The 23,141-nt window shown below is 28.0% G+C and overlaps 2 protein-coding genes across 3 annotated transcripts in view; both read right to left on the bottom strand.

Annotated features, from left to right (window-relative positions):
* LOC107444050 (putative sodium-dependent multivitamin transporter) overlaps positions 1-2,598 on the bottom strand; it is a 49,329-nt gene extending 46,731 nt beyond the window's left edge. The window contains exon 1 of the mRNA XM_016058099.3: positions 2,461-2,598. The gene's annotated coding sequence lies outside the window, so the exon portion shown is untranslated. The remainder of the gene's footprint in view (positions 1-2,460) is intronic.
* Positions 2,599-13,984: 11,386 nt separating this feature from the next.
* Positions 13,985-23,141, bottom strand: part of LOC107444054 (sodium-coupled monocarboxylate transporter 2-like) — a 37,189-nt gene continuing 28,032 nt past the window's right edge. The window contains exons 12-16 of one of the 2 annotated variants that reach the window (XM_043045343.2): positions 22,907-22,993; positions 19,466-19,650; positions 19,124-19,224; positions 16,832-16,947; positions 13,985-14,627 (exon numbers count right to left, since the gene is read on the bottom strand). In XM_043045343.2, the coding sequence (XP_042901277.1) occupies positions 14,535-14,627; positions 16,832-16,947; positions 19,124-19,224; positions 19,466-19,650; positions 22,907-22,993 (582 nt within the window). In that variant the 3' untranslated portion in view covers positions 13,985-14,534. The remainder of the gene's footprint in view (positions 14,628-16,831; positions 16,948-19,123; positions 19,225-19,465; positions 19,651-22,906; positions 22,994-23,141) is intronic. The other variant, XM_043045345.2, reaches the window with a different exon arrangement.

Genomic DNA, 23,141 nt, shown 5'->3' on the forward strand with positions numbered 1-23,141 from the left:
TAAAAAATAATCACATTAAATAAGCACAATCTGGTGTATAATCATATTCTATCAGAAGATCATATCATATCCTATTTTATAAAACTAGACATTCCTTGAATAAATTGTTTTTTATTCAAAATATTTTATTCAAACTTCTTTACTAAATTTCAAATAAATTATTAAGCGTCTAAAAAGGAAACATTGTATTTTATAGTTAGAAAGAAATAAAAATAAAAAGATTAGCAAACGAATATTAGCGAAAAAAATATGAATGAAATTTCACACTACGCGCGCGAAGTCAAGTTCCTTGCAAGTTTATCACATTTTAATATTAATCGCCCCATTTAATCATTTCTCTATTGTCGCAAATTATTTTTTAAGAATTATTAATTTTAATTTTTCTCAGCTTCTAATAAATAAAAACAGTTGAAACTTTAGATTTTTCAATTGAAAAATATGTAGATTAATATGGTATAAAAAAATTCATATCTTATAATTCAAAATTTTTTCATCCTCAATATTATTAAATAATAAAAAATAATTAATAATTATTAAAAATTATTTTTTTTCATGAAATTATCTTTGGGTAAATGAGTTTTATGAGTGGGTGCAATTTTCTTTAAATTGCTTCATTAGTTTGGAAAATATGACTAAAAACGAAAAAAGTGAAATTAGCATTAAGGGGTACGAACTTTGGATCGCTCTCCTGACCAATCTATGGGGACCATATTTCCCAGATAGCGGCTACCCCCTATATTTTGAAGGTTAAAAATCTAAATATGTAAAAAAAAATTATGTTTATTCAGAGAAAGTACGTTTTTGTGTTTGATTTCGTAAATTAATTAATAGTTAGCACCAATTAATTAGCATGTTTGAGGTCACCCCCAGGAACCATTNTGTTTATTCAGAGAAAGTACGTTTTTGTGTCTGATTTCGTAACTTAATTAATAGTTAGCACCAATTAATTAGCAAGTTTGAGGTCACCCCCAGGAACCAATTGAGATTGACACTTAGTTCGTGAAAATCCGATCATTAGAACGAAAGTTATTCAGGGTGATTCGTTTTTTTATTTTTTTTTTTGCGGACTGTACAATATCAAATTTCATTAAAATCGGTTGAGCAGTTCTAGAGATAATCGACCAAGTCTGCAAATTTTCTTAACTTCTTACACCAGTGCAGCTCACTTTAATATATTTAGAGTTTTTTTGTTTTTAGAAGACAAGTATAATAAAAGCATTTCTGGCAACAAAAATAAACTTAATTTTGAATTATAAAATTTTCGTTACGGTATTTTAACCCTTCATGTGGTAATCTTTTCGTTCATATAATTACAGTTTACATGAAATTCTGATTTTCAAACATATAGTTCTCATTACCTCTCATTTTGTAAAACATGCAACCATGAAGAGTAAATTTAACCAGTTTAATGGTTTTCATGTCATGCTCTAAGGTATAATTAGAAAAATGTCAAATTTTACCACATTTATCAAAATTTATCACAGATTATAAAACCATATTTTACGGTTAGTTTTATTAAAATCATTTCCAAAGCGATTCGATAAAATTTACTGACCTTGTTGGTTTTCTCATAGAGTCAGAAAGACGCTAAATTTTACAATATTCAGGTAGTTTTGACATCATTTTTTTTCTCAGTGTGCTAAGCACACTGACAAACTAAATAGTAACCAACAAACCAAGGAGCAGCATTTTTCTAATCATTTGGGAAAACTCAAGAAGGTCAAAAAAAATATATTACACATGTCTAGTAACCAAAAAAATATAGCTACAAAAATTTGCAATTTTTTTTTTATTGTGCTTTGTGTTTTCATTAAAAATTTACTTTAGAAACCTTATAAGTTTAAGGAACAAAGGGCAAAAGTGGCATTATGAACTTTCAAATTTAGCAGATTGTCCTAATATATAAGATACAATAAATTTATTGCTTGTAAATTGTATACTTGAAAGGCTTTACTAGTTTCTAAAAGAAAAATCATTATAGGAAAAATCAATTTAATTAAGGCAAGGGGCATAATGTCACAAATGTCATAACTTCGGGAGAAGAACCCATATGCTCCATAATTAATTTATGAAAGCAAAACATTCTAAATTGTTACCGTTTTCCTCAGCTGTAACAATGCTTGAAGCAAACATTTCCACGATTTTGCTTACCACTCCTCCAGCTACAATCTCTTCGGTCTTTTTTTTTTTTTTTTAACAAAACTTTCTATAGCGACGTCTAAGTATGAGGTTGAACTGCATTTTTTGACTAATATCATTCGAGCAATTTCCTTAACATTGTAGTTTTTAATGACAAACTGCTATTTACATAATTTTACTTTGAAGAGAAATGCTTTCCAATAGGCTAATAACTGACTGATCATTGATAAAGTTTAGATCTACAGGTAGGTAATGTGATGTCATCTAAGACATCTTAATAATAAAAGATATTACTGAAAATAAACACACACAGAAACATACCTTTCTTTTCTTTTCCATGAACCACGATTAAATATTTGATTTCCTTTTCACTTCAATGTATTAGACAACAACTTGGCATCAATTATAACACAAGAGCAGTCGAAATACTGAACACACCGAAAGGATAAAAGAAAGAATTAAAAAAAAACATTTGTCCTATTCAAATCTTCAAACCATTTAAAACTTTTTTTCTTCTTTTTTCCAATATAATGACAGCGAGTAAATTTAATACCATAACGTTGCCATTAGAACAACACAAACGATAATAAATAACAAAACACTCATTAGTCTCGGGGAGTGAAAGTGTGTAATGTTTGACCTTTTTAAGACGACTTCCGAAAAAATGGGTAAACCAGTTGAGAACAAAGTTCAAATATCAGCAAGACACACTTTTTTTTCGTTTGTTGGTAGCTATTTTCTCCGCTTTCATAAGGTAGTAAATGGTTCGTGTTGCTAATATCCAAATTTTTTGTTAATTATTAACCTAGATTTCAGCTTTTATCATTGTAGTTAAAGCAAATTATGATTGATAAGGAAAGAGAAATAGAAAAAATACAAAAAATCCCTTGAATAAAAATTAGAGTAAAATGGACAAATTTTTTAATTTTGATACTAAATGCAACATAATTAATTGGAAGTTCTATGGTTTTAAAGTAAAATTAAGTAAAGTAATTGTAACTTGTTGCATATTTTCTCGCGAATTTTTTTTTAAAAAGTCCATCAGACAATTTTTCATTACTAAAAATAACTAATAAAGATGTTTAAAGTGACGTCACTTCACTACTACTAGCAGTAGCCAATTAGAAAGTTTTATTTTTAGTGAAATAATGCAAACAACCGGCTACCATGAGCAACCGCAATATTACAGCAAATGATTGAATGAATAATTAAGTGATAATATAGTTCAGCCTCTGGCTTGCATATATCTATTCTTGAAAATTAACTTTTCTTTTTGATAAAAAAAAAGCAATATATAATCTCTTAACTTATAAAGAGAAATCAGATATTTTATCACAAACTATATAAAAGTTTCCTAATTTGAGGTATTTTCTGTTTATACTAAATCGTTTGCAAGAGTTTTTTTTTTTTTTTGGTTTTTATGCCATAAATTTTAATATTTTTTTTAAATTCTTAATCATTGTCTTTTAGTAAATTGAATTGCTCAAATGGACAATAATAAAATTATAGAGAAAATGATTAACAAAAATTTAATATCAAACCTTGGAACTTTTAAAATCATTACAACAAAGAAAGAACTATAACAATGAGGAAAATTTTGTATATTACCTTTACTTTGAAAACAATTCTGGTTTAATTACTGTACTGTATTGTAAAAATTCGAGAATTCTTACAATTTTTATAATATTTTAGAAATTTGATATAACAATCTATTAATCGTCATTAAAATAAATGATAGCAAAGTAATCAATTGTATTTAGTGAGTAAAGAAAGAAGGGAAGAAAATTATTTTTACTCAAACAATTTCAAACAGAAATTTTAAAAAATATTGCTGCCGCTTGAGTGTTTAAGAATCAAATAATTTAAAAGCATATAAAAAGTTCTATGTCAGAATCATTCGCAAATTTGCTGCTTGCATAACATTCATCATCATTTATGTAAAACTGTCTGACAAATTTATTCTAACTTGCACAATACTGCCAATTATTTTGTAACATTTGTGAAGCAATCGTTCAATCAACTCCGAGCAATTTCTTTTTTCTTTTTTTTTTAAACATTTAATATTCAGTGTGATTTTCTCATTATTTATCATATTATGTAATAAGTTTTCGAAAACCAGATCGATACGTTCCGCAATAAGTTACCGCAGTTCACCATTCAAGTTTTCTTACTTATTTGAGTCAAAAGAAAAGAAAATGTTTCTACAAATTAATGCGTTCTTTAAAAGAGTATGCTTTTTTAGTATCTTACGTAATAATATTCTCATAAATATTTTTTGTTAATAATCTAAAACGGAAGCAATATGTAAATTAAAAGAAAATATTACTCGGTTTAATTAATAAGGGGACAAATTAATGGGAATGACAACTATATTATATTGTTCTAGAAAAAATTATGTTTTTATGTTGCTTTTATTTATTTATTTTATTTATTGACTGTTTCTTAAAAATTTAGAAAAGTTCAATGATTTATATAAATTCATTAAAATATATATATCAAAATTCTAGAATGATTTGAGAAAGGAGTATGGAAAATGCATACATGCATATGATTTCTTTAAACTCTTTAAGGGATTTTATTTTTAAAATTTCAATTTTGTATGTCTTTATTATTACTTTACTTAAGTGATTACGTTTAAACAAATGTTACTAAATGTTTTGGTAGACTTTTTTCAAAAATTTTTAATTTTTTTTTAATCTAAAGAACTGATTATTGCGACTTTTCATTAGAATGTTCGTATTAAAACACCGTGAAAAAATATGACAAAATTAAAAACATGCAAAAATTTTCCGTAGCTCTTTGGTATTAATTTCGGTAAAAATAGCAATAAAATATAGTTTAATAATCTGCGATAAAATCTGGTAAATGTGTTTAAGTTTTTAAATCTTCCATGATACCGTAGAGCATGGCATAAAAACTATTTATTCGATCAAATTTGCATTTTGATTAAATTTTAAGTTTTGTATTTATGTACTAAATGTAATAAGCGCTATAATAAATAAGCGCTGTAAATCTAAAAACCAGAATTTCTGATAAACCGATACCATATGAACGGATAAATTAGCAAATTAATAATTTAAATACTGAATGCTTTTGGTTTTCCTAACCAGAATTATATTTTATATTTTTTCACGTGAAATGTCATTACCATTCGGTAATTTTACCATATTTTTTTTTTCCTCCTTGAATGCAAAACCCACTAGAGAGTTCTACAAATATATATATATATACGAGGGTTGCTTTTTATATTTCTGGCCTTGGCAACAGTAAGTGTTGCTAGGCGACGGCAGACTATTTTAATCGAAAGTTTGATATTTTTAAACATAAATTCAGCAGTCGATTTACCATTATAGCTTCATTTGTGTTGTTGACAGTANAAAACCTTTGGTCGAACAAAAGTATTAGGCTACTAATAAGTGTGACACCAAATATACAACTATACATAATTTGCAACTATACAAAAGTTTAAATTTATCAAGCTTTTAGATATAAATGGCATATGTTTGTGTACATTTAGAAATGACTTTTAAAAAAATTATTTGATGCCTATGTTTTTCTTTAAAGAAAAGGAAAACTGGTCTTTTGGGAATGTTTTTAATTCCTACTTTGACATTCGCGTTGTAATCGAAGCAATTCAAACAAATGCTTCGTGACATTTACATTTCTCTAAAAAATCTAAAACAGAATCATTCTTTTGATTTTAGAAAATTTAACAATAACATTAGGGAAGTAATCGTTTTACTAATGTTTCTTCGCAGATAAAGAGAGAAAAAGATCACTATCATGCACGAAATCTTGTACTCGCTTCATTGAACGGAGCAAATTTGAGTTAGAAAAGAAAAACAACAGCTCTGTTAAATTGGGAATAATAGATTTTTAAAACTTATTCTATCATATTCGTTAACTATATACATTTGTTAGTTAACATTCGCAGTAATTTAGTGGAATTTATTTGACTCTAACCGTACCTTTTTGTAATTTTCTTTGCTTTAAAAAATGCATGCTGAAATTTACATTTAATAAGGTCTCATTGATTTTTTTTCTTTTCAAACGTAAACTTATAATTGTATAACACAGATTATTAAAAAATAATTATTCAAGAATATCCGATATAAGTTTTGTGTCTAGGAAATTTAGAACAAAAAAAAACAGCAAGGCAAAACAATTTTTGATTGCTTTCTTATTTTTAGGATTTTTAGAGGCAGAGAAGAAATATTAGAATCATTATATAATCGCCATTTTTTTATTTGCTCCATCTAGGTCAAGAAATTTTTGTTTTTGTTTTGATTTATCTGTTTAATAATAAAAAATAAAGTAAAACTTCAAAACCCAAAAGTATTTTATCAGCATTCTTCGCATGTCCTACCCCTCCCCTCTTATTTTCGCACATTAACCCAAAATGCTGACTAATCTAACTTTCCTAATAATGATAGCTCTAAATTTAAGCTACACTAAACATTGTTTAAAACTGTATTGACTGGGATTGAATGGGTTTTTTTATTCAATGTCCAATGTACCAGATATTAGTCCTATAATTTTAAATGTCTGAAACCCCAATTAAACATCATTCAATTTTTTTTTTCTGCTACACAAAAGTTACTAAGTCAATTATTGGAAAAATGATTTAATGTGAATTATCTTCAGTATTTTTTTGGAAAATAAGCTCAAGTTAACACGATTTGTTTATGTTAATATATCCATGCTAAGTACGTTGCTTCGGGTTTTTTATTTCAAGCAAGTTTCATATTTACTCATTTTTTTTTCAATTGTTTTATCAGCTACTTTTACCTCACAATATTTCCGAACTTGAATTCGAATATAATGAATAGTAAGTAGATAAAGCAAAGAAGGATTGCCGTTAAAATGGGAGAAAAACAAGATTAAAATTTAAACTTCAACAATTAAGGCTAAGTTCATTTCAGGAGCCTTTACTTAACCTAAGAACATCTAAGAATGTTTCAAACTTAAATTTGCTTAAATGAGTTCGGCAAAAGATAGATTCTGCTAACAACTAGTCTTAATGTAAAACTAATAGAAAACTGACCCGCTTAACATGAACACAAAAGATGCCCTTCAGTTTGTGTTCTTTTTTTCGTAATATTATAAGCCAAAGGCTTAATTTTTTTTCTGATTATTGTTTTGAACTCTTAACATGTCTCGCGGACTTACATAAACTCTTTCCTTAATGGTTTCAAAGATTTGAATTTAACAATGTAATAAAAAAAGGAAGCAATTCTTCCTTTTTTTTTATCTCTAACTCATGGACGAACTCAGCAAGCCCTCTCTTGTAGCATATTTGTTAATCCTAATTGTCTAAAAGAAAAACAATTTATTAATTACGATCGAGGTTACTGTTAAAAAAACGATGCCCATATTTCATTATGCTTACGGAGTTAATGTATGTTATAACGGATTAAGCTTTTTGTTTATTATTAGGATTGGGCATAAACAGTACGATTGTTTCAAAAATTGATTATTTTACTTAGTAAAATTATTAACAGCTTAAAAAATAAGAAATATCAAGTTATTTTTAAAATATATATGCTTTATCTATAATTAAAACAGTAAAAGAGTTTTTTCAAAAATATATATATCCCTTCTATCATGTTAGTCTCTACTCTAAAATCATTTCTAATTGGTGATAGACTGACTATATTGTTCAATTTTCATTAAAATATTTTACAATTTTATGAAACATGAGTCAACAATGTAGTCTTTTGTGTAAAAAAAATTCCAAAAAAAGACAATTTTTGACCAAATGAGGTCTTATGAAATGAAAAATGTCTTAGACTTCATAAAAACTATTGAAAAATAATGATGATTATGTTTAGGAAATAAAGAAAAATCTGCTTTGATCCCATTATGTTTAGTTCAATTTATGCGTAATTCGCCCTATCTTTGTAACCAATTAAACCGAAAACAAAATTTCGCATATCATATAAAACATTTTCGAAAAAAATATTTTTATAATTGCTTTATTTTATTTTTTAATCATTTAATTTATTAATAGTCAGAGCATTTTTGAATTGCAAAACTTACAAATTTCACCTCATTTTAAACTATGTCATTTTAAGAGAAAAAGTCTAAAAATATCTAAGTCGAAAATAAGGTATCTAGAATCAAAGTCTAAAATGATGTGTGCTAATTTAGAAAAAGTACATTTTTGTGTATTTCAAAACTTACACTGACTGCACTAATTAACTAACATGATCAAAATTTGGCAATCGAACAATTAAGATTGCATCCGAATCCGTGAAACTCTTATCAATACTATCAATAGATCAAAAGCAATGAATTGAGAAAATTTATTCAATACACATGAGATATAGAACTTTTTCCCCGATCCTTATTTCTCAAGTCAATCTATACACCAGATTAGTGCACTACACTATTTGTAATGTGTTTAGAGGCAGTTAGTTTTAAACTAGATGTTAGCACTCTTAGACTTGTATATTTGCTATTAACCCAAAAATTTTAAAAAAATACATATATTGTACTCTTAGTTTTATGCAATTTTCTTGAATAAATAAATACTCACTTTTATGACAGTTTTTTTAATTAGTTGACCATTAAGAGGTTAAAAATATATCGAGAAATAACAGTGGTTCTTTTTTTATGAGGACATAGAAACCATATATTTTCCGTTTTGCCAGTTTGCCAGTAGAGATTTAGGTAGTCTCTTGTTTTAACTATAACAAAAGGTTTTCAAGACCTGTACCAAGTGGAGGGTTTCTCAGGCATCTTCTGTTCAACTGTATCGGTACGAGTTTTTTTTTTTTTTTTTTTCAGAACTATCTATCTTTGGTCTTTTGGAAAGTATACTGACTTGTGGACTTCATCTAAATTTAGATAGACCATTTCAGAGATCAGAAAGAAAAACAAAAAATTTAAAAAGGTAATACGTTTGCGGCAGCTAATGTACTAAAGTGTATTAACATAAGTTAATACATTTTTTAACGTAGTTTCAATCCATTTTTGTACATTTCAATGAGGTTCAGTTACAGCAAAAGCATTCATTTACTACTACTGAATGAAAACTTATTAAGAACTATTAAAAAACTCTACCAAAATAAAATAGGTTTCGATTTATCAGTACTTCGGAATTAACGAAACTCGAAATAGCGCTGAGTTTTATAACTTTACCACTTCAGGAAAAAAAATCTTTTATGCAGTGTAATTTACTTCAATAAAGCATTAGTTTCGGTAACGATTTGAAGCTTAAAATGTTTCCAAAACTTCTGTAATGCTATTTTTCTTTTGTTGAATGACGTGCGTTAGGTTATTTGCAATATCTGATTTTTTTTTCTCATTTTGGAAAAAAGTCTTCATGATGAAATGGGTTCTTTTGTTTCGCTACAACCATTTTAAAAGAATTTATATAATAGTTGTAACCACATCCTCTCTTTACAAATTATGAATTAAAGAAGAGTACGTCTGCATCCTCCCATTCTAACGCATTTCTTTTTGTTAGAATTAACCATGAAAGTGTGCTACATGCATTTTGAAATAACTTGGCACTTTTCCATTTTTTGTAGTAGACACTTTATCTCGAAACAAATATAAAGTCATTGGATAAACTTGGATTTCAAATAAATATATAGATTTTTTTCTCTTTTTAAAGTTGGTGATATTATTAAGAAAAGTTAAATAATATTTTTTTAAATGTTAATTATGAATCACTCGGGATTATGGCCATTATTTTATCCCTATTTGGCTAGTTTCCGAACAACTGTAATTTTTTGAAATTCCTGGTTTTCACTTGATTATTATTTTCATTGAGTTCTAATGAAACACAGATACATATTTTGAAAGTATCAAAACTTTATGGGATCGTAAAAATTTTCATGCTTTTCATAAATTATTTCTTAGAAAAAAAAGCGGCATGACAAGTTTGCTGAAGTGTATCAAAACATTCGAATTTTCATTGTCATCATTGAAGGATACAAAATAAGTTCGCATTGCTTTAATCATTCAAACTATCTATAAATAACATACTTAGAAAAAACTATCTTATTATTCCAATAGGTTTTTTATTCAGAATATGTGGCTTCCTTTGTAGTTGCAGTTGTGTTAAGTAGTGTCAATGAGCTATTAGCTACGATTAAAGAAACATCCCTGAGGCCATAACAATTTTGATCCTCTGCAGAGAAGACTTCTCCCTCGCTTTGGTAGCCCGATAGTCTTCTTGCAGATTGGTCAAAATAATCACGCAATCGCGCACTGACCGCTCCCAGTAATGCCTGGGTAAATTATAACTTAGATTAGAACTGGGTAGGTTAGAGCTTTGGTAGATTTAATATAACATTAAAATAATTGTGCCAGGTAATATGGTTAAGTAATAAGAAAGAAGTAACGCAGCATGCAATATAAAGAGAATAAAGGCCAGTAGCGAGTGTAAGCAAATAATAAGAATACGTTACGTAATAATCGAAAGGAAATTCTGACAACAGTCCTAAATGAGTGAAAAAGTATTAGACACAGAGAATAGAGGGAACGGTGGTCTAGAGTGAGTAGTTTGTGACGATATAATTATTAAAGGTCTTAACAGAAGTAAATAGAGCAAAAACATAATTACAAAAGTCTCATGAATATAACAGAATAATAAGTGAAACTCAAGAGCAATAGTGAGAATGCCGAGTGTATGGTCAGAATTTATGCAGATACTATTATTAGCTGATGAAACACTTATTATTAGCCTTAAAAGAACTCAAACTGAAAGTTCCAACGCAATAAATTAGCAATTTTAGTCAAAAGTAATAACGAGGCCGGTGGTCGGCATCGGAACGATTAAATAAGTTTGTGAAAAAATTATAATAACAAAAGCTGAGAGAGAGAAAAATAAATCAGGAATGAGGAAAAAGCTGATTAATCTGGTTAATTTCGGCTGAGCAAGGACGAACAGAGTTTTTATTAGATATATTGTTAATTTAGCGAAAATTAAAAAGTTTAATAGAGAAGATTGAAAGAAAATATATACTACTTGTGTAACATATTTGTTCATGTGTCTTACGATCAGTTAGCTCACTGTGAGAGCCAAATATGTGGTGGCATTTTTTTTTTAAATCAGTGGTACTTAAAGTATTGGTGTAATTTACAGACCGTCTTTTTCCAGAGTTACTGCAATGTTTTTCATAGAATAGTTAATTGAAAAATCCTGTTTTAGAATAGAGTTCTGAATTTTACAGAACCACACAGTTTCAGTCACTACGCTACTGGATAATTCAGTTAAAATTCTCTTTGGTTTTTTGAATAATAGAATTTTATCGAGAGGAATTAAAACTTTTTTCCTCCAAAGAAAAACTTTTGGTGAATGCATGTGCTGCCCTCTCGTGTTGAACTAATGAACAATTAAATGGTAGATTTATATCGCTTTGTAGTATTTGTGAATTAGCTCGTTCTAAATAATTTTTGTTTATTTAGCGAATTACTCCAAATTTCTTCAGTCACACCTAGTAAACCTAAATAATCTAATTTCCTTATTTAAAAAAAAAAACAATCTGTAACTATCCAATTCCTAAAGATTGCGTAATTATACAACAAATACATTTGCACAACCTAACCATAATTTGTACGACTAACATAATTTTTTTCTCATGCTGTGATAACAGCTACTCCTCTAACAAAAAGGCACAGCAAATATAAACTTACTCATTTATTCTATCTCATATAGAAGCTGTTGCAGCATCACGGATTTTACGCGTAAAGCTGTAGAGAATAAATCCAAACATTTTTAAAAAAACAGATCAAATAAATTAAAATTTTATTTATTACGTATAATTTCCGTGATTCTTTCCAACAACGAAATATTCATTAACAATAAAGATTATTAGAAACAAACAATTAAAAAACACATAAAGTTACAAAAATTTCTTGCTGTATTCAATAAATAAATGGGATTCTGCAAAATGTTCAAGAAAAATTAATGTTTCAAGACATAAAATAAAGTATAATACTAATTAATTTTTCAACAAGGTTTTTATACAGGTATGATAATTGATAACAGATCAGTTAATTCTAACAACGTAATGTTTAAAATGTGTGAATTGACAATTAAAATACGGAGTTAAAAATTTAAATGTATTAATTTATAATAACTTGAATATATAAATTTAAAATACAATAATTACTAATTAATAATTACTTCACCAAAAAAAAATTATCAAGTTACAGACTAAAATGCTGTATTTAAAATTTTTAGATTCGTTATGATTGAAATTTATAGAGCTATAATTAACAGTTTCAGCTAAATTTTTATTAGTTTTTTTAAACATTTTTATAAATAATATATCACATGTTTGAAATAACAGTTTTGGGAGCGTTAATAGAAAAGATTTCTTATTTTAGTCCTATTTAACTAACAACATTTATTTATATGCTATTTGACTTTAGGTTTTGCAGTTTTCAAATGATATAAGTGCAAGTATTCTCAAATTCACGAGAAATGTTACAAAAAAATTTAGCCATTCAGCTTTTCAATTGTTGCATGGTTTAATAATAGTAAAAATATGTGTACCCTCAATGAAGTATACTAATAATATTCACTGGATATAAAGAAATTATAATTTTATATTATAAGTTAAAAATCTATATCATTTACTTTATGTTATTTCAAATATTTAACATGCAGCTGTAATAGACCCGATCTGTTGCAGCAAACATTTAATTTCAGAAGGCGTTAATGCACGAAGAAAAAAAAGTATGGCAAAAACTACCGGAATATGATATAATTGACCGTGTTTCTGACTCTATGGGAACACCAAAAAGCTCCATATTTTTTACCGAAGCGATTTTGTAATGAGTTTGGTGAAATNACGCGTAAAGCTGTAGAGAATAAATCCAAACATTTTTAAAAAAACAGATCAAATAAATTAAAATTTTATTTATTACGTATAATTTCCGTGATTCTTTCCAACAACGAAATATTCATTAACAATAAAGATTATTAGAAACAAACAATTAAAAAACACATAAAGTTACAAAAATTTCTTGCTGTATTCAATAAATGAATGGGATTTTGCAAAATGTTCAAGAAAAATTAATGTTTCAAAACATAAAATAAAGTATAATACTAATTAATTTTTCAACAAGGTTTTTATACAGGTATGATAATTGATAACAGATCAGTTAATTCTAACAACGTAATGTTTAAAATGTGTGAATTGACAATTAAAATACGGAGTTAAAAATTTAAATGTATTAATTTATAATAACTTGAATATATAAATTTAAAATACAATAATTACTAATTAATAATTACTTCACCAAAAAAAAATTATCAAGTTACAGACTAAAATGCTGTATTTAAAATTTTTAGATTCGTTATGATTGAAATTTATAAAGCTATAATTAACAGTTTTAGCTAAATTTTTATTAGTTTTATTTTAACATTTTTATAAATAATATATCACATGTTTGAAATTGCAGTTTTGAGAAAATTAATGAAAAATATTTCTTATTTTAGTCCTATTTAACTAACAACATTTATTTATATACTATTTGACTTTAGATTTTGCCGTTTTCAAAAGATAAAAGTACAAGTATTCTCAAATTCACAAAAATGTTACTAAAAATTTAGCCATTCAGCTTTTCAATTGTTGTATGGTTAATAGTAAAAATATGTACCCTCAATGAAGTATTATAATAATATTCATTGCATATAAAGAAATTATAAGTTTATATTATAAGTTTAAAATTTGTATCATTTACTTTATGTTATTTCGAATATTTAACATGCAGCTGTAATAGACCAGATCTGTTGAAACAAACATTCAATTTCAGAAGGCGTTAATGCAAGAAGAAGAAAAGTATGGCAAAAAATACCAGAATATGATATAATTGACCGCACTTCTGACTCTATGGGAACACCAAAAGGCTCCATATATTTTACCGAAGCGATTTTGTAATGAGTTCGGTGAAATTAACAATAAAATATTACAGTTTCATAATATGAGATAAAATTTCATAAAGGAGGTTAAATGTTTTATCATGATTTGGTCTATTTAGTTCTGTATTTCTTTTTTCTAAATGCGTGGTTTACCACACATTTAGAAAAACAATATAAGAGCTTAAGATCATTTTTTCAAAGATTATCAAAGATTATTTTGAAAACCAGTACTTCCGGTAAACCGTTACCATATAAATTAACAAATGAATAGTTTATAAACCCTTTATTTATTACCAGAATTATAGTTTTTTTTTACCAGAAATGTCTTAACCAAATAGTACTAAAATTTAAATATTTTAAAATTAAAATTTTAAAATATTTAATTATTAAAATTAAAATTTTTCTTTCTCCATGTGTTAGGAATGACGTCTTAGCAAGTATATTTATTGACTAATGCCCAAGATACTATGAACTATGATACTTATAGTAGAATAAAAGAAACACATATTTTTCATTCCACTTTCTGAAAATGTTTAGATTCTTTTGGCAGAGTGTCAATACTTTCACATAAATTTTCTTTTTTGATCGACTGCAATGAAGTTGCCTGCAAACAAAAAGTAAATGCATTTTTAAAGATCTATAAATGATAGCAACAAGTGTCAAAATCAAGTCTACTTTTTCGTTCAATTTCTCACCATTTAAAAATTCAATTACAAAAAATAAGTAAAATTTACGTTTTTTTATATTTAAAGAGATAAACTTTAAAACAATTGCATTGTATTATTTTTTTGAAACAATTGCGCTCTTGTATTATTCAATAAGAATTTATAAGTCGATGCTAAATTATAAACAGAACTTGGTTAAAATGTAGAACACGGTTTCTAGTCACTATGGCGTAGAAAATTCATTAAAATATAAAAGCTCACTTAATTAATCTTCATAGTAGAGACATATTCTACAACTTTGAACAACATTTATCTAATTATTATTGTAATTCTATCCGATATTCATAATTTTAAATACCTTTGTAGTTTTTGAAAGAGGTATATCTCATAATAATTATATTTCAATTTAGTTTAATAGTACAATAATGTTGAAACTATTTTTCTCAGATTGCAGCTACCCCCTATATTTTGGGGGTCAGAAATCCAAATCCGACAACAACAAAAAAACTCATGTTTATACAGAGAAAGTGCGTTTTTGTGTCTAATTTCGTAACTTAAAATATCGTGTGCACTAATGACTTGCATATTTGAAGAACCATTTCGAACCCTTCGAGCCATTAAGATTTAGTTCTAGAACGTGAGGACCCGATCATTAGATCAAAAGTTATTATGAGTGATCCATTTATTTATTTGTTTATTTTATTTATTNTTTTTTTTTTTTTTTTTTTTTTTTTTTTTTTTTTTTTTTTTTTTTTTTTTTTTTTTTTGCAAACTGTACATAAAAATAAGCGGTTTTTTTCCGTTTTGCTGATAATTTATTATCTCTCCAAATCTTTAAATTATTTAAAACTTAGTAATCAAGACGGAGATGCGGACTGGAATGTCAAACCATTAGAACTGAAATAGCATCACAAGAGTCTTTTAAATTTGCTCTAAGGTGTCCTAGTATTGTAAAGGTGGTAAAGTTGTAAGTGTGTATATTTTTTCAATTATAACACAGAAATTTGCCTTCGAGTCTTATAACTGATTCGGAAATTTTTCTAGAATTAACCTGTCTTTGAAAATTACACACAAACTGAACAAATCTCTCCCTTCTTTGTTTCGTTTTTACAAATCGCCGATTATTTTAAGGGATATCCGGTACATCAAAGAGGATTATATGTCGAGGATCTTATACTACGTAAAAACTAAGTATTTGTGTACAAAACAATCTCCTAAAAATGCAAATTTATTAAACTTCAGTTTTATCCGTGCAAAAATAAAATTTCCGATGAAAGCATCAAAAATCTTTTTTAAAGATTTGTTTCATTATGATCGTTACGTTGGTATTTGCCAAGTTCTTTAAAAAAAATATCGAAATTGTAAACGTTCAATGAAAGTAATATCATGCTTTTTTTAAATTTTCAAAATTTTGGGGCAAAATAAACATATTTTACGCGTTGCAAATAAATTTAAAATTCTTCATTGTAATAAATACTTGAGAAAAAATGTGCTGAAATATCTCCAAAACAAATAATAGTCGAATTTGAAAACCCGTGTATTCGAATTGAAACAGCATAAACTCCTTTTTAAGCAAACTGCATAATCTCAGAAGCGTCGTAAAGCTATAAATATGTGAGAGAGAGACTGCGGGCGAGATTCGTACCAATAAGGACTCCAAATTCGCAGTTAGACGCTCTAACACCCATGGTTATTCATCCTAAACTAGGAAGAGTTAGAAAGCTTTATATAGATGTAATGTCGCATTTTGACATATTTATTGCCACCTTCAATGGTACAACGGATGGCAATGTGGAAATTATAGCTCCAATAACTTAGTCAGATGATCTGAAATTTTAATTGCGCATATTGTTTATTTCTTAAAAATTATTAAGCGATAGGTCATAATGTGACTATATAAAGCTTCCGAACTCCCCCTGGACTTGAGTGTACAACTATGACGGTTAGAATATAGTACTACGAACCCCGAGATATTTTGTTCGAATCCTACCGGCAGCCAACGAATATCTCACACATTTGCTTCCAACGCATCACTATAAGCATTTTGCTCAAAATGCTTAGTGCTGCTTTAGTTTTGAATACATGGGGCTTTCAAATGTTATTCATTTTGATGCACTTTTTTAGAAATGAAAACTTTTCTTACGTGAGTTAAACCACTGTCTGATGATTTCACAAATTTAACATTGAATACGTGTTTATAAAACCAAACAGCTAAAGGTGTTATCAATCTTTCATCCACGGGTTTTCCTCTCTGGCAGCCTGTGAACAAAAATAAAATCGAAACTTCAGATTCCTTCGAATTGTTTATTTATATTTTAAAAAAACATTCCCTAAGTAATATTAATCGCATAGAATCATATCCCAACTGCAAATTTAAATTGTAATGATGGTAAGAAACATGAAACAGACGTAGTTAAATTTTTGTAGTATTTTTTCCATTTTTTAAAGCATATTCGTTGCATGTTTTTTGTTTAAAAAATAATCCTGATTAAAAATCTCCACACTTTTACTAGTTCATACACTTTGTTGATACATTTAGATAGAATATTAACCTGCGCTAAGAAGCATCTTCCTATTTTGTAATTTATATTACAATTTTAATGAATTTGTTTATTTATTAATTTACTTTAAAAAAAACTTCTTTCGACAGAACATCAGTATGCCTGTCAAAAATAGTGGATCGTTTTATTTGATTAGTAAAAATAACTATTGACAATTTGTAAAACTTTTAAGGATTTTATCTCAAAAATGTAAAGCAATAAAATTATTCACTTTCCAATTTTAAGTATTTTCGCACTGAACATTTGGCTGTTTTCCGATATATTGAAATTTAATTTGATTATTTTTTGAAATGATGAAGATCTATTTGGATGATGCTGAAAATATTTCTTAATATGAGATACCCTGAAACGAACATATTTATTAAAAATTTAAAAACAGATAATCGTATAATACTTATAAATCTTTTTTTTTCATAGCCATAGTTGAACAGCAGGCCCAATTTTGGGTTTGCGATTACTAATGTTCAGCTCTGTCGATTTGTAATTTTGAAACCAATCCAGAAGACAAGGGAACTCCAGGATCAAATATTGGGAGAAATTTTACCATCGTGGAAGACTTCTTGATGCAACTAATCCGCATTTGCATAACATGGAGAGGAAAGCCAGGAAAACCTCTCACGGTTGGCATGACGGCAAGGGGACTCTAATCCATGATCCGCCTACAACTGAGAATGTTTTTACGTCTGCACTGTGGTCGGTGCGAGCCGGGTGCGGGATTCGTAGCGACCAACCATCGCTGGGGTACGGATCCGGTTCACCTTATTGGAAGGCGAATGCTCTATACCTTGTGCAACCACGGCTTCTTAGAAACCTTTAAACCATGAAAAAACTCTGATTGCAGAATTCTAATGATCTGATAATGCCATTAAAAATCAAAAGAGAATCTCAAATTCTATTTGGGAGACACTGTTGTATTTGATATGTTTCGTAAGGAACTACAGAATAGAATAAATATTCAACATCAGTGTATTTGTGAATGTTAAATGAAGATGATGAAAAACTTATTTCCAGCTTTCTCCTCTTTTCCAATCATCTTTGATAGCTAAATTAAGCTAAAAGCTCTCATTAAGCTCCCTTGGCTAAATTAAATGAAATTAAAAAAGTGTTGAACCATATGAAGGGGAACCAGGCCTCCTTTTGGAGAAATGCATGCATTGTTTTAAATTCTTTTTTATACTGAATAATTTCAAAAATAAAAATTCTCACAGTCATTTCTTGAAAATATTTGAAATTTAAAGTTATAAGAAAATCATGCCCATTTTTTTTCTTCAAAACTAAAAACTTTCTCTTTCAATAGTAAAATGTATGTATTTACTTTAAATAAAAATGTTTATAACATAATTTATCTTCAGAATTATAGCATTAAAAAAATTTGAAAAAAAAAACAATAGAAAAAATTTTAAAATTTTAATTTTTCTTTAATTATCTACGTGATATGCATAAACCATTTTTGGTTTACACCTAGCATGAAGACATATTAATGTAAATCATTTTATACATACATTTTCCAAAATTCATGCAGTTTTCTTTAATGGGATTTGTTATAGATTGTTTTAAAGTTGGAAAAAAACATGAAAAATTATCATGAAAATAAAAAAGATTTTTCAAAGTTTTAGCATAATTTATAGTTCAAAACATGGGGGGAAATGAAACCAAATCATATTTCACTCTTTAAATGAGATACGAATACAAATTTTTCACCTTTCAGCGAAAGATAGTGAAATACATTTATTTTTTGTTATTATTAAAAAAACGCTCATGATTTTTATAGTTTATATATTCTCGACCCTTTTAATATGGATCCTTGAATCAAGGACTTTCTTAAAATTCCAACATTTTTAATGATATCTAAAACATTTGACTAAATCCCTTACCTGTAATAAAACTAACAAGTAAACCAATGACGAAAACTGTGCAAAATCCAATCACACACAGGTATAAATATGATAGCCGGAAAACATAACTTATATCCTCGCTGAAAAAAAAATAATTTTAGTAAGTGCAGATATAAGTTCTATCATTTGTCTCACATTTAAAATAGGATTAAATGTATACACGATTTTTTTTCTGTTTTAACATGTCACAAGATTTGTAAATAGAATTAAATATTCAGCTAATAAATGTATGTAAACCATTTTTCACAAAGATTCATTTAGAAAGAAATAAAAAATTTTACGCTACATTCAAAAAATTCTATACATGAAAATATCCGTTACTTGTTTTTTTCTTGGTGAGAAAAATGAGAATAACTTGTCGCATTAATTCCCGTAATGTTGTAGTACAAATCTGGGCAACCTTCATATGACACTGGATCTTCTGGTATGTATACTGGATTGAGGAACTGACCAATACCAAACCACATAGACGTTGCGAAACCACTTAGAAGACCAATGCCTGCGCCCTTAAAATAAAATAGGTATTAAATAAATAATTAAAAGAAATTGAAGGAGTAAGATATTACTTGATCAGAAGCTTCATTTGCTTCAAAAAATATAAACTGGAAATAACAATCTACTACTTTCAAGCACTCAATAACAGACGCGCAGAAATAAGACGTGAAACAAGTCTTGAAAATGGGTGATTGTATTTGAGCGCTTGAAACGTGTCTACTGTTATTTCCAATTTTTAGAAGCTAATGAAGTTTTTAATCAAGTAAAAATAAGCAGTACTATATTTTTTAGTGCACATAAACATAAGCAGGTTTGAAATTATCTTAATCCGAAGGAAAATGAATTATGTCCTTCAAGGGCAAAAATTCAGAATTCAACATTTAAGAATCATCAGTAAAAATAATTACATTTTTAATATTTATTTTTATTTTAGTTATGCGTGATTGAGAGACTTTAAAGTGCTTTGAGAATTTTCAATTTAAGTGGAGAATACGATCATTAAATTAGATAAATAATAATACTCCGTCCTCTGCTACGTAAAAGATGAACGTAAAACGCGAAAGTTAAAATATTAGCTTGTTGTTAAGCCGTCAATGGTCTCTTACGACAGAAAAAAATTTTATTGTTGTATATTGTAAGACTTAGTTGAACCTAACCAAAGTTGAACCAAAGTTATAAAGTTAGTTAAACCAAAATTGACCGACAACTTTCCTGTTTTCAATTAAACTTCTCTACACATACCTTTTCAAATTGCATTGTATCTAAATCGGGAGAAAAAAATTATTAGTTGTATTTTAAATAGATATCTTTAAATCAGCACGTTTTTCCTAAACCTTAATATAAAACTAAAACCGTTTATTCCGTGCAAACGAAATAATTCAAAGCAAAGGAAAGCAATTTTATTTTATAATTTCATAACCGTCGTAGAACATCGGACCAATTTTTTGAATTTACTACTGCCATTGATCAACTCCGTAGCCTTGTAATTTTGAACCCAATCCAGAAGACAATGCATCTCCTGGATCATGTATTGAAAGAATTTTACTTTTGATGGATTTTTGGAGGACTTTATGATGGAACTAACCTCAAAACCAAATGGAGAGGAAAACCACTAAAACCCTCCTCTGTTAGCCTAACGACAAAGGAACTGAGAATATTTTACATTAGCACTGTGGTCTTTGCGAGCCGGGTGCGGAATTCGTATCGAAAAGTCATCGCTGGGATTCGAGCCCGGGTTACCTCATTAGGAGGCAAGTGCTGTATCTCCTGAACCACTACAGCTTTGTTTCTATTCTGCTATTGATTTTAACTAAAGACTTATGATATTTTTCCTACTACAATAACAATGAGTACCATCCGGCATTAACAGGAAGATACGTTATCAGCAACCATTAATAATGTAAACTATTTTTTTCCTTATAAATAAAATTATAGGTATTACGTTCTTAAAGGTAGAAAATGAATTGAAAATCTATAAAAAAAAAAGAAAATATTAATGGTCTTACCAAAAAAAGAAAAAAAGAAAAAACATGTCAAATGTTTTATAATAATAAGTTTGAAACCGTTTTGAAGTATTAAGTTATATTAGAGTCATACTCTGATGCAGAAACTCATTTACGCAATTTCAAATTAAATTCAGAATTAATGCATTATATGTTACGCATTCTATGTTTTTTATTTTACTTAAGTGTTTTTAACAGCATTGTCATGTTAATAAAAGAGAAAAAATATTTATATTAAAAAACTACATGAATATTTAAAAAGAAAACCGCAATGCTTTTTGTTGTTCAATATAATTATTAAATAATTTCATTAAGAAACAAAATTTTTTGCAAAAAAAAATTTACCTTGTTATGGTCCACGGGCCATACTGAGGTTAAAATTACCACGCCACTCGGAACCACGATGATTCAGTGATCAAAATTTACTATAATTAAACGTCTAAATAAGTTAATTTGAAAGTTCAAACTTATTTGTCGAAATAAGCTTTCAAATACTAATGTTTCTTCCTGAGCTGTCATAAGGTTCGATTCCTATTGGCGGCTTGAAGAGCACCCAACTTCCGATCGATGGGTCGGATAAGTTCTGCCGGCTAGATCGCAACGCTAACCCCGTTGTTACCATTTTCTTGAAATTGCAGTACTTTAACATCCACTACTCCCAGCCCTTACGATGGACTGTTGAGGGAATGCTTTAATTTCCAACGGGAAAAGTGGAAAAAATGTCTTTATATCTCTAAATGCAGGATGCTTTCTAAAGTAAGCTTTACACTATCCATAACTGTAGCTCTACATTTCTTTGGTTTAATCTAGATTAATTTTGATTTAATGTTGATATAATCTACACTAGTAGGTTTAGCTAGACGTTTCTTCCTCTAATTAGAAAATGTGCTGCACTAATGAGTGCTGCAAGTCTCGTGTTCCATTGCCTATTGCCATCTTTGTCATAACCCCATTACCATCATTGTCATGAAATTGTAGAACCTTAACATCCATTAATTTTGATAATTCTTGATTAATCGTGATATAATCTGCATTAATTAGGTTTAGATAGATGTTTTCTCCACAGATTAGAAAATGTAGGCTCATTACTAATAAGTGCTGCAAGTCTCGTATTCCATTGCCTATTGCCATCATTGTCATGATAATGTAGAACCTTAACATCCATTACACCCTGTGCTCATGAAAGGGGGGTTGAAGGAATGCTTTAATTTTTCGGCTGGAAAAGTGGAAAAATTGTCTTTTATTCTCTAAATGCAGGATGTGTTACAAAGTAAGTTTTACAATGTTCATAGCTATAGTTAAACATTTCTTTAACTTGATCTAAATTAATTTTGATTTAATCTTGATATGATTGATAGGTTTAGCTGGGTCTTTCTTTCACAGATTAAAAAATTTGAGCACTTCACTAATAAGTTCTTCAAGTCTGGTATCCCATTCCCGCAGAAGTACCAATTCAACCTTGCCTTTTTCTTAAAAACTCTGTATGGTCAATAAAATAAAAAAGTATCTCAATATAATGTCAAATGTTGTTTCATATAGAAATTTCCTTTCGACTTTTTTTCCTAGACTACTATAAAACTATAATTAGGATATAATATCTATATTTATAAGGTAACTATAATATAAGCTAAGAATTATCTTCAGGTTAACTACTTTATCGGTAAGCAGACTACGTTAATGCGAAAAGTTTAAATAGTTAATAGTTTGAACAGTTTTTTAAAATGTAAAATAGGTTATAAATATTTGTAGAGCAGTCAACATTTACCCATGCATTTACGAATGGGAAAAACATTCCTAATGTAAAAATTCCCAACATTGGTCCTCCCACAATTCCGTGCACAAGCATAGCAGCCTAGAAAAAAATTAGGATAAATTAAATAAATAACCAATTATAACAACTAATAGCTAAATTATAAGCAATAGTTATAAAAAGTAATTTTAAATCTAAATTTGAAAAGCAATGAGAAGCATTCATTTAAGTTATTCTACTCACATTATTC

Source organism: Parasteatoda tepidariorum, chromosome 3 (genome assembly GCF_043381705.1).
Source record: "Parasteatoda tepidariorum isolate YZ-2023 chromosome 3, CAS_Ptep_4.0, whole genome shotgun sequence".
Lineage (NCBI taxonomy): Eukaryota > Metazoa > Arthropoda > Arachnida > Araneae > Theridiidae > Parasteatoda > Parasteatoda tepidariorum.